This window comes from Akebia trifoliata, chromosome 4, assembly GCF_017979445.1.
Source record: "Akebia trifoliata isolate Shusen 1 chromosome 4, ASM1797944v1, whole genome shotgun sequence".
In the NCBI taxonomy this organism is placed as follows: domain Eukaryota; kingdom Viridiplantae; phylum Streptophyta; class Magnoliopsida; order Ranunculales; family Lardizabalaceae; genus Akebia; species Akebia trifoliata.
In genome coordinates, this window is record NC_141378.1 from 10895624 (window position 1) to 10909768 (window position 14145).

The 14145-nt window shown below is 34.3% G+C and overlaps 1 protein-coding gene across 1 annotated transcript; it reads left to right on the top strand.

Annotated features, from left to right (window-relative positions):
* Positions 1 to 2893: 2893 nt before the first annotated feature.
* LOC147403732 (uncharacterized) lies at positions 2894 to 12089 on the top strand. Its single transcript, XM_086439447.1, has 3 exons — positions 2894 to 3142; positions 10465 to 10974; positions 11397 to 12089. The coding sequence occupies exons 1-3, from the start codon at positions 2954 to 2956 to the stop codon at positions 11442 to 11444; spliced, it is 747 nt and encodes a 248-aa protein (XP_086295573.1). The 5' UTR covers positions 2894 to 2953; the 3' UTR covers positions 11445 to 12089.
* Positions 12090 to 14145: the final 2056 nt, after the last annotated feature.

A 14145-nucleotide genomic window follows, 5' to 3' on the forward strand; every position in this document is an offset into this window, starting at 1 on the left:
TGGGATTTGAGGTCTGAGATGATAATGGAAGCCATTGAAGCTCGGTTCTTAGCATTTGCAAGATCTGATTGAAGCTTCTCGAGCTGATCAACAAGGGGTCTAGAGTCTAGCCATGATTGCGTGGTGTCATATCGAGCCATGTTGATTTCTTCCTTTGTTTTAGCTAATTCTGCCATTTCAATCTCCCATGCTTTGGTGTAAGGGTTTTTTCTCGAATATCGCATTTTTCGAGGATGATTATCATTATACGACTCCATTAGGCTATGGTTTTCTGCATCAATGGCTTTATTAGGGTGTTTTTTCATTTATTTTTCTTGTTTCAGTTCCTTGTAAATATGCGTTTAAATGTTGCATTGGATGCATTGGGTTGGATGAGGGTATGAAAACGTAACCCTTAATGTTTTGGTGAATATTTGAGTTACCCTTATGTTTTCATACTGATGACATGCCCCTTTGACCTCCTTCTTTTATAATAGACTAATAAAAAATAACTTAAATGCCCTTGACTTCAATTAGTAACAAAAAAATCCTTGATTTTTCTTACCAAAATCAATCCTCCTCAGGCTCTTGGGTAAATAAAAAAGTAAAAAAAAAAAAAAAAAAATTCACCATATTCTTCATCCTTAAAATTTTATGTACTTCAACCTTCAAATATTGTTTACAAGATATTATTTTTGAAGTAGAAGATGATGAAATTTTGAATGGAAAATCATCGGTTTCTTAAAAGAGATTAAGGTGAGGTTGAAAATGATGGGTTGAAGATTAAGTTAAATATATTTAAAATAATTTATCAGAGAGGTTGAAGAACTAGAAAATAGGAGTTTTAAAAAAAGAAAAATCAAGGTTTTTGAGTAACGTTGGAGGTGAGGGCATTTAAGTCATTTTGCATTACTCTATAAGAGAGGACTAACAAGGTCAATGGAGGCATTTCAAAGTTTCAAAACATAGGGTATATCTGAATCACTCTCATCTTAACAAGAATGATGGACGGTTTCTTAGGCACTGGCTTTGTTCTTATCGGCCTGGCTTTTCTATGTGAATTTTTTTGGTGTTTTGTGTTTTGGTTTTGAGGGGCAAAGCAGATTCTTTAAAACAATATTGATTTTTAGAAACATGTACTGATCCCTAGGAAACTTGTTTTATCCTTCCCTCGGACTCTCCCTCTCCTTGGGAACCTAGAAAAATCCAAAAAGGGCATTCTTGTCCAATCCCTTATGACACTAGAGTTTCGCAGTAACATTGGGATTTTCTACAACCACTTCACCACCATCATGGTGAGGTCAAGAAAAAATCAAACATCGAGGCGACGCATGGGGTCCGATTGAATTTTATAATAAATTTGATTCGATTAATAAGTAGTTGGTTTTTTTTATGAGTATTATATGAACCAGGTCGACTAATTTGACAAATATTCAATTTGATCTTAGTAAGATTTTAAATCTTACTAAGGGTTGTTGAGTTCAAATGGATTATCACATTGTCAATCCAACACCACGGCTTCAAGTTTGATTCAAGGTTTTGAAAATGGATGGCAATCAAACTTCCACCGAAGTCTCAAATTTAAAATTAAAATTCAATGGTGAATTTTTTTTTTTTCAAACTTTGTTTTTCTAAGTTCATAGAATTTTATTATTTACATCCCTATATGGCATCAGATCATGTTTTTAGATGTCACAAGTTGAGTTCAACAACCCTCAATAAGATTTGAAAATTTTCCAAGTCAGTAAGACTAGTCGAACTCTTTAGGAATGAAAATACAGTTTTTTTTTTTCACCCGGAATATCATATTGCATTCTCATAGAAGCATGGTTTTAGATAATCTTAGATGATCGAGCTCAAGACAATTTGGGCCTATTATCTCATTTTGAGAGGTCTTTTAGCAAAATTTTCCACTGTAACTATCTGAGGGTTGGTGAGATGGCCAAGACCACACCTCAAGTAATTGAGTTGGGTTCAAATCTCAACTTAGGGGCCACCACATTTTTCATGATTTAATGTCATAATTGTTCGATCTCACCTTTTTTGTCCAAAAAAATTGAACTTTCGGCATTCCAATCAAGTTTTGAAGATTTCATTTTGTTGAAAAATATTTAAGAAAGAAGAAGAAATTATTTTCAAGGATTTTGAAAATGTATGTAAAAAACTAGGATTTTTTTTTTTTTTTTTTCGTTTTTGGATGAAAATCGATCAATGGTGGTTCTTTTGATTTGAAATCATCTAAGACAATTTGTTATCTCAAGTTTTTAGTTGATTTTTTCATGTATTTTAATCGAAAAAATGAAGATAGGTGGGGTTTACCAACGTTGAATTCACTATTTTTTATTGTCAATTTCGACATTTTTTAAAAATTGTCGATTTCAATAATAAAAATTAGTGATCTAGATAAAAAAAGTGGTGAGCTCGACAATAAATGAAAGTGTTGGGATCCATTGACTCTTAAGAAAGACTCATGAAAAAAACACATGATCACACCCATTTAAACACAAAATCCAATGGTTGAGATTTATGAGTATCTTGATGACACAAATCTCGGAGATACTTATCCCAATGATTAATCTTAATCATTGGATTTTGCATTTAAAGGGTTGGGATCATGTGTTTGGTGAGTTCGTTAATAATGAGGAATCATTAAAAAAAAAAAATGTTTTACTAAATGGACTATTCAGAAATTACCCAAATCTTAGGGATTAGTTAGAAAAAAATCCCTCCACCAGGGCCTTTTAAGGAATTGTTTCTAAAATATAAATTAGTTTTGGAACGTCAGTCAGTCGAATATGGTGTGGCAGTAGCCGAAACTTTTTAATTCTTACGAGTTACGAACCGGATCCCAACCATTTAATTTGTCCGATTCGAAACGACTCTAATGAGTCAACTAAGTAGAGACGATCCGAGAAGCAGGTTTTAAAACGATGCGCAGTGCGCACCTTCATAGAGAAATCATCAGAGGAGAAAGATGAGTGTGTTCGGTGGGGATAGCTGGGGAAGAGAAGCGCATCAAAGAAAAAGAAGAGTCGATGATCTTATCGTGGACGGCCTTAACAACAATAGAGATTCAGATTCATACAAGAAGCTCTCTAATGGGAAATACGCGTGCCTCGTCTGCCCTAATAATCCAATCTTCGATTCCTCTCTCATGCTCTCTGTACGTAACCCTAACTCCCAAAATCCTATAATTTGAGTGTTTGATTGTTACAAAATTGTTTGTTAATAGTTCTCATACTAGGGGGCAATGCGTTTCTTGAATTATTTCGTTATTAGAAAGAGAAAACATCCCACATTTGATTTCTCTGCAAAATTTTGAGATCCATTATTATACGTTATGGTGTTTATTATAAGTTATATAGGTTTTGTGTGATTATTTGGACCCATTTTTTTGATGTGTTGTGGGACCTAATTTTGTAATTCTTTTTGTGGGTTATATATATATATATATATATATTTGATTGATTTAAATACAGATGGAGAGAGAGAGAGAGTCTTTAGGATTTTGGGTTCTTTTTCGGTTTTAGAATACACTTTTCTTATCCAATTTCATTTCTAATAGCAACTCCAATGGGGATATCCAAAATCACTACTCATAATGGGTAACCATGTGCTAATGGATAGCCATTTTGGATATTCAAGGGGTATGCACTCCAACTGTGCTGCCTATTTTAATTCAACCCAAAATGGAGATGGAGATGGAGATGAGTAGTGCATTGGAGACCCCTATTATCCAAAATAACTCCAAAATAGCAATTGGGGTCATGTAATTTTTAGAGCCAAAAAATAGACTCCAAACTTGCTACCCAAAATGGATAGTGGGATGGGTAGTGCGTTGGAGACCCTTATTTTGGATTTTGCTCTCCAAAATGGCAGTTTAGATGGGATGGAGAGTGGGATAGGGAGTGTGTTGAGGTTGCTCTAATACCATATTGATCTATTTTTATTAAAGCTCGGATGAGGCTTCTCACAAGAAGTTAGATCGGGATCTAAGTTTACTTTTAGTTGGATTAAGTCGAGTCGAGAACTAAGACTGACTACATGCATTTCAAAGTGTCACATGGTGCCTATGTTACAAAGATAATTTTATTTACCTCTATAACCATATGTCAAATCGAATTTGACATAAATTCAGCAAGCTAGATATGCTCCATGGGGTTGTGAAATCGACTCTCCCCACCACCCGATATGCCTGTTTGTGGTGGTAGGGCGTATCTGGAGGGATTAGTCCCCCTTCTAAAGGGGTAGGGACACCCTGATGCATCAAAAAGGACAAAAATCCATCTCGATTGACAATTCCCAACAACTAGATTTGAGCATGCATTTATTATAGGCTTGAAACCAGCACATGGTTCATAATATTGAGTCTACTCGTCCAACTTACCCATAAAAAAATATTGAGTCTACTGATAAGATCAATTATCCTCTTATACTTTCATTTCAAAGGGCCAATGAAGAGAGTAGGCCGAAGGGTTATTGGTACCTCCATTCATATACTAAAAACATGTGGGCCCAATTTTGATCTTCGATACTATGTTAGCTACAGAAATCAAGTTCCTCAAAATGTAACAGTGTCTATGTCTTGTCTTTATACAAGGAATTACAGAATTTTCCGAAACAAGTCTTAGGTGGTCCTAATTTGGTCTCCAAGACGCATCTCTTATGGAGCTAAGCCATGGGATATGGCTGTTAGTTTGAGTTATTGGTGTCCTTAAGGTTTTCATTGTTTCAATACTAGCTTGATAAGTAGTACTGAAGCTTGAATCCATTTTACCAATGGGCCTTGATGTCATTGGCATCATGATGTTTTAATCTTATAGTTCTAAAAACAAATGCACTCTCAAGATGCATGGGATCTAGACACATGATAGGGGGTGGTGCCATTGAAAAATGATGATCACTGCTCGATTAAGAGAAATAGATGATCACCGTTGGATCAACACTAGGAAGTATGGTCAAAGTTAATTTGTTTCTAGTTTGGTAATGGTGAACATGACTTTGATGTGTCCCCGTGCCAGATCCTATTACGCCCCCAAATCTGGATTTGTGGTTGAGCCCACGATCATGATTCGAGAGGAGGGAGGGAGGTGAGATGAAAAACTAATTTTATTTAAATTATAATTAAACCCTCAAAAGTTTGATAAACTAGAACAAAATCGGAAGCCTTCATTTTTGACTTTAGTAAACATAAAAGTATCACAATTTGGGGACAAATCGACTTTTACTGGACCCGAAATTTCTATAATTCAATCTAAATTGTAAGCCAATGTCCTTTATTATTTTGGAAAACTAACTTAAAAATGCACCACTTTCATGTTTCAATGAAAATCGATTCTTTCCCTAGTATGACGACGGACAACCCTAAAACTAGTTCAACGTTGAATAATGATAACAAAGATATTTATGAGGCTGAGTTGAAAACTCTCTACATGATCAATATTTGGAATTTGAGCATCTACCTTATATGATTGGAAAGCTCTTTAAGATTGTTAAAACATTTTTGTTTTAATGAAAAACTCAATTGGATAAAAAAAACCTTTAAAAATTTGGAATAACGTTGATGTGAGCTCATAAAAATAGAAAACACAGTTCTATACGATTTTCTTTTATTCATATATACTTGAAGAATTAATCATGTATTCTACCTTAAGAGTTTGATACTTTTTTTTTGAATAAATCCCAAATTTCCTTCTTCAATCGGTGGCACTTTTAATGTTCTCTACACTATTCAAAGGAGTCAAACTAAGCTCACTACCTACCATGCATACGAAAAAGAATGAGGTTTGAGGGTGAGATGAGAATATGAGAGTAAGAAGAGAAAAGATGGAAAAAAAAGAAGAGGGATGAGAAAAATGATGATATGAGGACCACTAAAAACAAAAGAGTTGGAGCTTTTCTCCAATGGTGGAGTACGTATTACTCTCTTCTTGAGCTCACTATTTAGAATAATAAAATTCCAATGGTTCTCCTCCTCAACTTTTTTTGAAAAATTTCTACTGTCAATCTTGTATATAGGGTAAAAGATGAATTTGATCTGGAACCTACATGTGTTTGAATCTGAGACAATTTTGGTGGCCAATTAAGGTAAAGTCCAATGCTGCCCAGATGTGTGGTACCTAATGGGAGTTCATTGGCTCTACTCAGCAGTGAGTAGCTAAGTTGAGTTGGGGGGTTTTGGCCATCTCAGGCAGGGTAGGGTAGATCATAACATAATAATGAGACAAGCTTTCTTGTTATCTTTGAGTTCAAATTGGGAAAGAATCTTGGAGTGATTGAGTGTATCAATCACATCTTTTCATAAAGGAACCACTTCCTAATACGGAAGAACTTTCCGTTAATAAGCCCAAGGATTTAGAAAAAAAGATAATTTCAGGATAAGCTCGAATCCCCATGAATAAGGAAATGAGGTTGCTGATCAAAATAAAAAATAAGGAAATGAGGTGACATGGCTAAATGAGATAGTTAACGAAAGAGTTTGCCCAATAAATAGGAAATGAGGCTTTGAGAAAAAGGACTTTTGGAAGGTAATCAAAGTTATTTGCCATTATTCTTTGCAACTTCCATTCTAACTTGAGTGTCGGACGGTGTTTGGCAAATACCACATCGATGCCCCTGCATGTCCGTGGAGGAAGAGAGCCCATCATTAATGAGGTTTTAGTTGTTCGAGGTAAATCAATAAAACAAATCTCTACAAAAATTGTTAGTTTAGGAAATGAAAATCTACTCTCCTTGATAGTTATAACCATCACCTTGCTTTCCTTTTTTGCTTATGACACATGCCATGATCTCAGTTCATAGTTAAAAATATAATGCTACGTAGTCAATTGTACCCTAACACAGTCTAATTGATATCTCTATCATTAGATAGGAAATACTCGACATTATTTTGAAATTTAAAATATGGGGGAAAATTTGAGATAATTTGGTGACCTTTGAATCGTGGTGGCAACCACCAACTTACCAAAATGATTAAGACACCTTTTCCTTAATTATTCTTCTAATTGGCTTTTGAAATAAATTACCTCCTTTGCCCTCCATCAAAGTCCACCTTTTGTTTTACACTAATTACACTTGAACCATTTAATCCAATTGATCAATCCTAGCCTCAATACTAGATAGGCTTAGGTATTTTAATTGACCTAAGGGCTCATTGATCACACATGGCCCAAGCCTTTCAACAAAATAAGAATAAAAATAAAATAATAGTACAGATTTCTACAATCTACCCCCCTAAAAAGAATTGTCCTCAAAATTATATAATATACCTCCAAAGGAGAAATGGTCTGGAGATTTGCTACGAATGTCTGACTCTAGCTCCATTGTAGTGTCCTCCAAGTCATGATGTTGCCACCAAACCTTAACCAGAGGAATAATCCTGGTGTGAAAGATTTGTTCCTTAGTGTCTAGAATCTGGATGGGTCTCGCCTTGTAGGACATGTCATCTTTGATCTGAATCACTTGCCACTGGATTACATGAGTCGGGTTTGGCACATACTTTCGTAGCATTGATACGTGGAATACCTCGTGTATTCCTGCTATTTGAGGGGGTAATGCCACCTAGTACGCTACTGTTCCTATTCTCTTGAGGATCTCTAATGGTCCAACGAATCTTGGTGCTAGCTTCCTCTTCTTCTCAAATCGTAATGCCCCTTTCGAGGAGTTACTCAAAAATACGGGTTCTCCTTTTTGGAATTCCAATTTTTTTTACGACGATCCACATAATTCTTTCGTACTATTAATTATTTTATTTTATTTTATTCATATGCTATGTGTGATCAATGAGCCCATGGGTTTATGATAATGGGCATAGGCCTATCCAGTGTTGAGGATAGGATTGGTCAATTGGATTAAATGATTCAAGCGTAAAAATAGTAGGCTTTGATGAGGGGCAATGGAGGTAATTTATTTTAAGAGCCAATTAGAGGTGTCTCAACCATTTTTGTAAGTTGGTGGTTGCCACTAAGGCTAAAAAATAACTCAATTATCCCAATTTTTCCTCATATTTTAAGTTTCAAAATAATTCCAAGTGTCTGTTATTTAGTAGTGGAGAAATCCATCAAATTATGTGTTAGCGTACAATTGGCTGCGTGACATTATATTTTTAGAGATAAATTTAGATCATGACATTTGTCATGAGCAAATAAGGAAAGTAAGGTGTTCTGGTTGAAGCTATGAAGGAGGATAGATTTTAGTTTCCTAAACTAATAAGCTTGATAATGAAAATTTTCCAAAAATGATTGAGGAAGAGAACCAATGAGATTTTATTATTTTAAAAAATGAACTCAAGAAAGGAATAATACTTACCCACCATTGGAGAAAAGCTCCAACGTTTCTGTCTTTAGTGGTCCTCATCTCATCTTTTTTTTTTTTTCCCTATTTTTTTTTTTCTTTTACTCTCATATTCTCATCACTTCCTCAAACACTATTTTTTTTTTCTTTTACATTGTAGGTAGTAAGCTTACATTAACTCCTTGGAATACTGTAAAGAACATTAAAGGTGTCACCGATTGAAGAAGGATGATTTTGGATTTACGTAAGATTTTTGATCAAACTCCAAACGTAGGATTTACAATCAATTCTTTTGGTACATACGAATAAAAGAAAAATAAAGGAATATTAGGTATTTCGTTATTTCTTGATTCGTGTGATAACAAGATATGATTTACACGATTGTATTTTAATGATAGCTGTGAGATGAATTTTATAAGATGAATATGCAACATGAGATTTATTTTTGATCATGATGGTATTAGTGTTATGGAATGAGTAAATAGGGTGTAGGACTTTGTGTGTAAAACTTGGAGGCCCTCGGAAAAGGTCTCCGAGTGGGACAGAGAGCCCGACCGAGATGTTATGAAATCAGTGATAATGGTCATGGTGGAGTCGGTGGAAAATTCGGCCACCATTACTTGCATTTAAATATATGAAAATATGCATGTAAGGGCCTATGTTATTCTTCATATATCTTTGATTTGTATGTGTAAAATAAGAATTATTATTGTAGTGTTGCTTTCTTATGAGCTTTGGCTCACCGACATTTTTGGATTCCATTTCAAATTTGACGATGATCCTGGTGATTAAGAGGATTTCTAGTAGAGATTGACGAGTATATTCATTTTTTATTTTCCTTCTTATTTTATGCATTTAGTGCCCTTATGTTAGATTGAACCTTCAAAACATGTACTGATGAGATTGGGACATGTTATTAGAGTTTTTATTATGTTTTGAAGTTTATCATTTTATAAATGGTGATTCCTAGTAACAATTGTGTGTTTAATTGTTTATTTTGATTTATTAGAGTAATACAATGAGATTTGAAAATTATTAGGGTGAGACGACAACTCATTGATTTGTATCTTATTAACAAAATAAAAGATGTAGCAACGGTAATACAATGAGATTTGAAAATATCATACTTTTTTTTTGCGAAAAGTGCCCTAACAATTAGTAGATGTTACAGTAAAAATTTCAAAGTAAGGAAAAATCATTTAGTGGACCGAATTTAAACTATTCTGGATGTTTTTACACATGACTGCAAAATTTGGCACATGAGTTTTTGATTTCAAGCCCTCGTTCCTAGAATAATTATATATTAAGTATGACATCTTATCTTTTATTAAAATAGTAATGAAAGTTAATTATTATCTAAAAAAAATGGTGTCTAATACTGTTCTCTTAATTTTTAATAAGTTTTTTTATAAGAATATAGGACTGAACAATGTTTTTTTTTCCTCTTTTCATGAGTACACATCAACATTTTCCTAAATTTAAAAGTTTTCTGATCCAATTCAATTTTTCATTAAAACATAAAAGTTTTAGCCATCTTAAAGAGCTGTCTAATAATATAAGACTTCGGGTTTTCTTCTAGTTTATCAATCTTTGGGGTTTAATTATAATTAAAATAAAATAAATTTTTTATCTCACCCTCAGGGTCAGGATCCTGGGTCGGGCTTAGTGACCAGAGCATGAAGCAGGCGCGAGGGTGGGAACGGGAATGCGGGAGCATCAAGTTCAAAATTATCTTAGGTTGTAGAGCGCTTCCACAGCCATTATAAATGATATACTCATATATTAATATTTATTTTGTATGCTTCATTTGCGTACATATTCTATCAACACTTACTCTTTGTTGCAAAAAATACCTCTTTTATAATTTAGAATTGACAAATTTGAAGAAAATAAACGTCTTTTATTTAATAAATTTCGTATTGAAATACAATCGATAGTTCACCATTATCCATAGCTATTATATTTTCACTCGCCCCATGTCTTTGGAGTGGATGTATTTATTTTTATTTTTTTTGGGTACTTATAGAGCTTGACTAGTAACACCCGTGTTAACTATGCTCTATTCCCACCCTTGTTAGCTAATAACAAATCAATATTGATTAATATTATCAGTAATCAATATAACATTTTGAGTGAAAAAAGTTCACTGCTTCCGCTTCCCAGTTTTTGATCATCAAAAGGGTAATTCTTTAGATGCACAAGAAGGGATCACGACATGTCACTGCTGAGTCCAGGCTCAAAGAAAGGGAATTAATGCGACAGGAAGAGATGAAGAAGAGAATAGCCTTATCGGATGGTTCTGTTGGAACTGCTACATCTCATATTTCCAACCAACAATTTGAACTAAAGGGCAAGCCGCTGATTGAATGGACACGGAAGGCTGCTTCCGAGGCGCTTAGTAACCATAGACCTGAAAAAAATTCCCCCAACAAACACCATAATTTGAAATCCAATAAGAAAAGTACGTCATTCTTTTCGCCTAGTTCTTCCTCTCATTCCGAACAAAGAACCGAGTCAACACTGAAAGTGAAATCTGAACCCTTAGATTCTAATGAAAATAGTAGAGGATGTGCAACAGAAGCAGCTGGCAAGATTCTGGCAGAGCAGCAGTCTGAGTTTGTTGAGCGTCGAGAGAGAGAACTCAAGTTTACAGCTGCAGGTTGGAAGCGGGATTGCCATGGAAGGTGGTTTAGAGATACAAATGTGAGTTTCTTTATCCATAACTATCTCAAACTTGGCTTAGTTGGTAAGAGTGATGTTCCCATGACCTGGGTTCAGATCCCCTTGAACTCAACTTCACCTGGCTAACCATAAACCTTTTAACTAAAAAAAAAAAAGAAGATTATATACCTGTAGTGTGGTAAAAAAATTATATAAGTAAAAAAATTGTATAAGTAAAGAAGATTATATAAGTAAAAAAATTGTTGTGTTAATAGAAGGCCTCGAAAAAAAAACTTATCTTGAACTTTTAATAGAATTGGTAGCTTTCAATGATTGTTTTTATTTGTGGCTTTCTATACCATCTTTCTAGTTTTTGAATCAAAAGCTACAACTGAAATTGAATATTCTGATGACTTGTGTTTTGTACTTGTTGCTTTTATTTAATACATACTTTCAATTTGCAGGTCGAGTTTGATTCGGATGAAGAAGATCCAAATGTTTGTCTCCCGTAAAACTTGTTAGTTATGAACAGTTGAACCTGTTTGTTTTTGAAGCTGAGCAAGTAGACTATGTTCCTTTTCATAGAACTAGCCAATCTGGTGAGCCATTTAATTTCCTCATTGATTTCTCAGTCATTTTTTACAAAATAATTGCTAAATTATCTCTTTTCTGCATTTATTATTATTATTATGTAGGTTCTGTTCTCTTGCTTACAACAAGAATTTAATAGCAAAAAAATAAACAAATGGAAGGACTGATGCAATTTATTTGTTAATTAAAAAAGCTTTAATAAGTTAAACTAATTATGGGTTGGTTTTCTTGCAGATATATATATATATATATCTGAGTATGGATGCTCCTATATGGCTAAGAATGTGGAGTTTGATATGGCTGTCTAATGTGAAGTTGCTTGCTTTCTGTGAGCTTTTAATTGATTTTGGCAATATTAAAGATTTATGCAGCAAGGGTTTGGATAATCAATGTCTTTGCCAATAAGTCAATCAATTGAAGACTTTGACCTTGTCTCACTGAAACACTGCAAATCATTTGCATTTATGATTTAAATTTGGTTGATGACTATTCAAAAATCTCTTGCGAATCTATTTTTGTGGTTGGTTGATATTTGCAATAAAAAGTTCTTGTATTTCTTGTTATAACCTTTAACTTATTAAACCTCATTACGGAAATTGTTCAAATTACAAATATATCTTCGGTACATGCTACATTAACATACGTCTGAATGTACAAAAATATCCCTATCAAAAGGTACAGTAACCCCCACATTGAAAATATATATATATATATATATAGGGTCCCGTTCGCCACCCTTAGTTTTACCACACACTTTAACAAACGCGTTTTGTCTTACATGGGTTAGAAGTTTCGGAATGAGCTGATTTTTGGTGAGGATGATCTCTATGGTGAGGAGATCATCCTCACCAAAAATCAGCTCATTCCAAAACTTCTAACCCCATCAAAATTGATTTACAAAAAATGGACGGTCCACGATTTTTCAACGTGTAAACATGGGGCTAAACATTTCGGAATGGGCTGATTTTTGGGGAGGATGATCTTCTAATCATAGAGATCATCCTCACCAAAAATCAGCTCATTCCAAAATTTCTAACCCATGTAGGACAAAAAACGTTTGTTAAAGTGTGTGGTAAAACTTAGGTGCTGAACATTTCCCTATATATATGGGTCCCGTTCAGCACCCTAAACTTTACCACACACTTTAACAAACGTGTTTTGTCTTACATGGGTTAGAAATTTTGGAATGGGCTGATTTTTGGTGAGGATGATCTCTATGGTGAGGAGATCATCATCACCAAAAATCAGCTCATTCCAAAACTTCTAACCCCATCAAAAATGATTTACAAAAAATGGACGGTCCACAAATTTTCAACGTGTAAACATGGGGCTAAACATTTTGGAATGGGCTGATTTTTGGGGAGGATGATCTTCTAATCATAGAGATCATCTTCACCAAAAATTAGCTCATTCCAAAACTTATAACCCATGTAGGACAAAAAACATTTGTTAAAGTGTGTGGTAAAACTTAGGGTGCTGAACATTTCCATATATATAGGGTCCCGTTCGGCACCCAAGTTTTACCACACACTTTAACAAACGCGTTTTGTCCTACATGGGTTAGAAGTTTCGAAATGGGCTGATTTTTGGTGAGGATGATCTCTATGGTGAGGAGATCATCCTCACCAAAAATCAGCTCATTCCAAAACTTCTAACCCCATAAAAAATGATTTACAAAAAATGGACGGTCCACAAATTTTCAACTTGTAAACATGGGGCTAAACATTTCGGAATGGGCTGATTTTTGGGGAGGATGATCTTCTAATCATAGAGATCATTCTCACCAAAAATCAGCCCATTCCAAAATTTCTAACCCATGTAAGACAAAAAACGTTTGTTAAAGTGTGTGGTAAAACTTAGGGTGCTGAACATTTCCCTATATATATATATGTGGGAGCAGTTCGGCAGCCCTAAAGTTTGCCAAGTTTGGTGCCAAACATTTTTTGTAAATCACTTTTGATGGGGTTAGAAGTTTTGGAATAGGCTGATTTTTTGTGAGGATGATCTCTACAGTGAAGAGATCATCCTCACAAAAAATCAGCTCATTTTAAAACTTCTAACCCTAGTTTACAAGTTGAAGAATCGTGGACCATCCAATTTTTGTAAATCACTTTTGATGGGGTTAGAAGTTTTGGAATAGGCTGATTTTTGGTGAGTATGATCTCCTCATCATAGAGATCATCCTCAGAAAAAATCAGCTCATTCCAAAGCTTCTAACCCATATTTTGAAAAATGTTTGGCACCAAACTTGGCAAACTTTAGGACTGCTGAACCGTCCCCTCTATATATATATATATATATATATATCCATCATCAAAGAAATTATTCAAACGAGAATGACACCTTTAGTACTTGTTAACATAACATGGATATGAACTCCCAAAAGTACCTCCATGTTGATGGATATTTTTGTAATAAATTTGATGAAGGGTATTTTTTTAATTTTCATATATAAGTAAATGTTATGAGATTTATTTTTTGTGACTTCATATTCATGTTATTGCAATAATTATTGAGGATTACTTTTATAATTTAAAAATGGGTCATGGTGATCTGATGCCCCCATCACAAAACCGTAGATCATTTGCCTTTGGATGTACAAAAAATGATTTATGATCATGT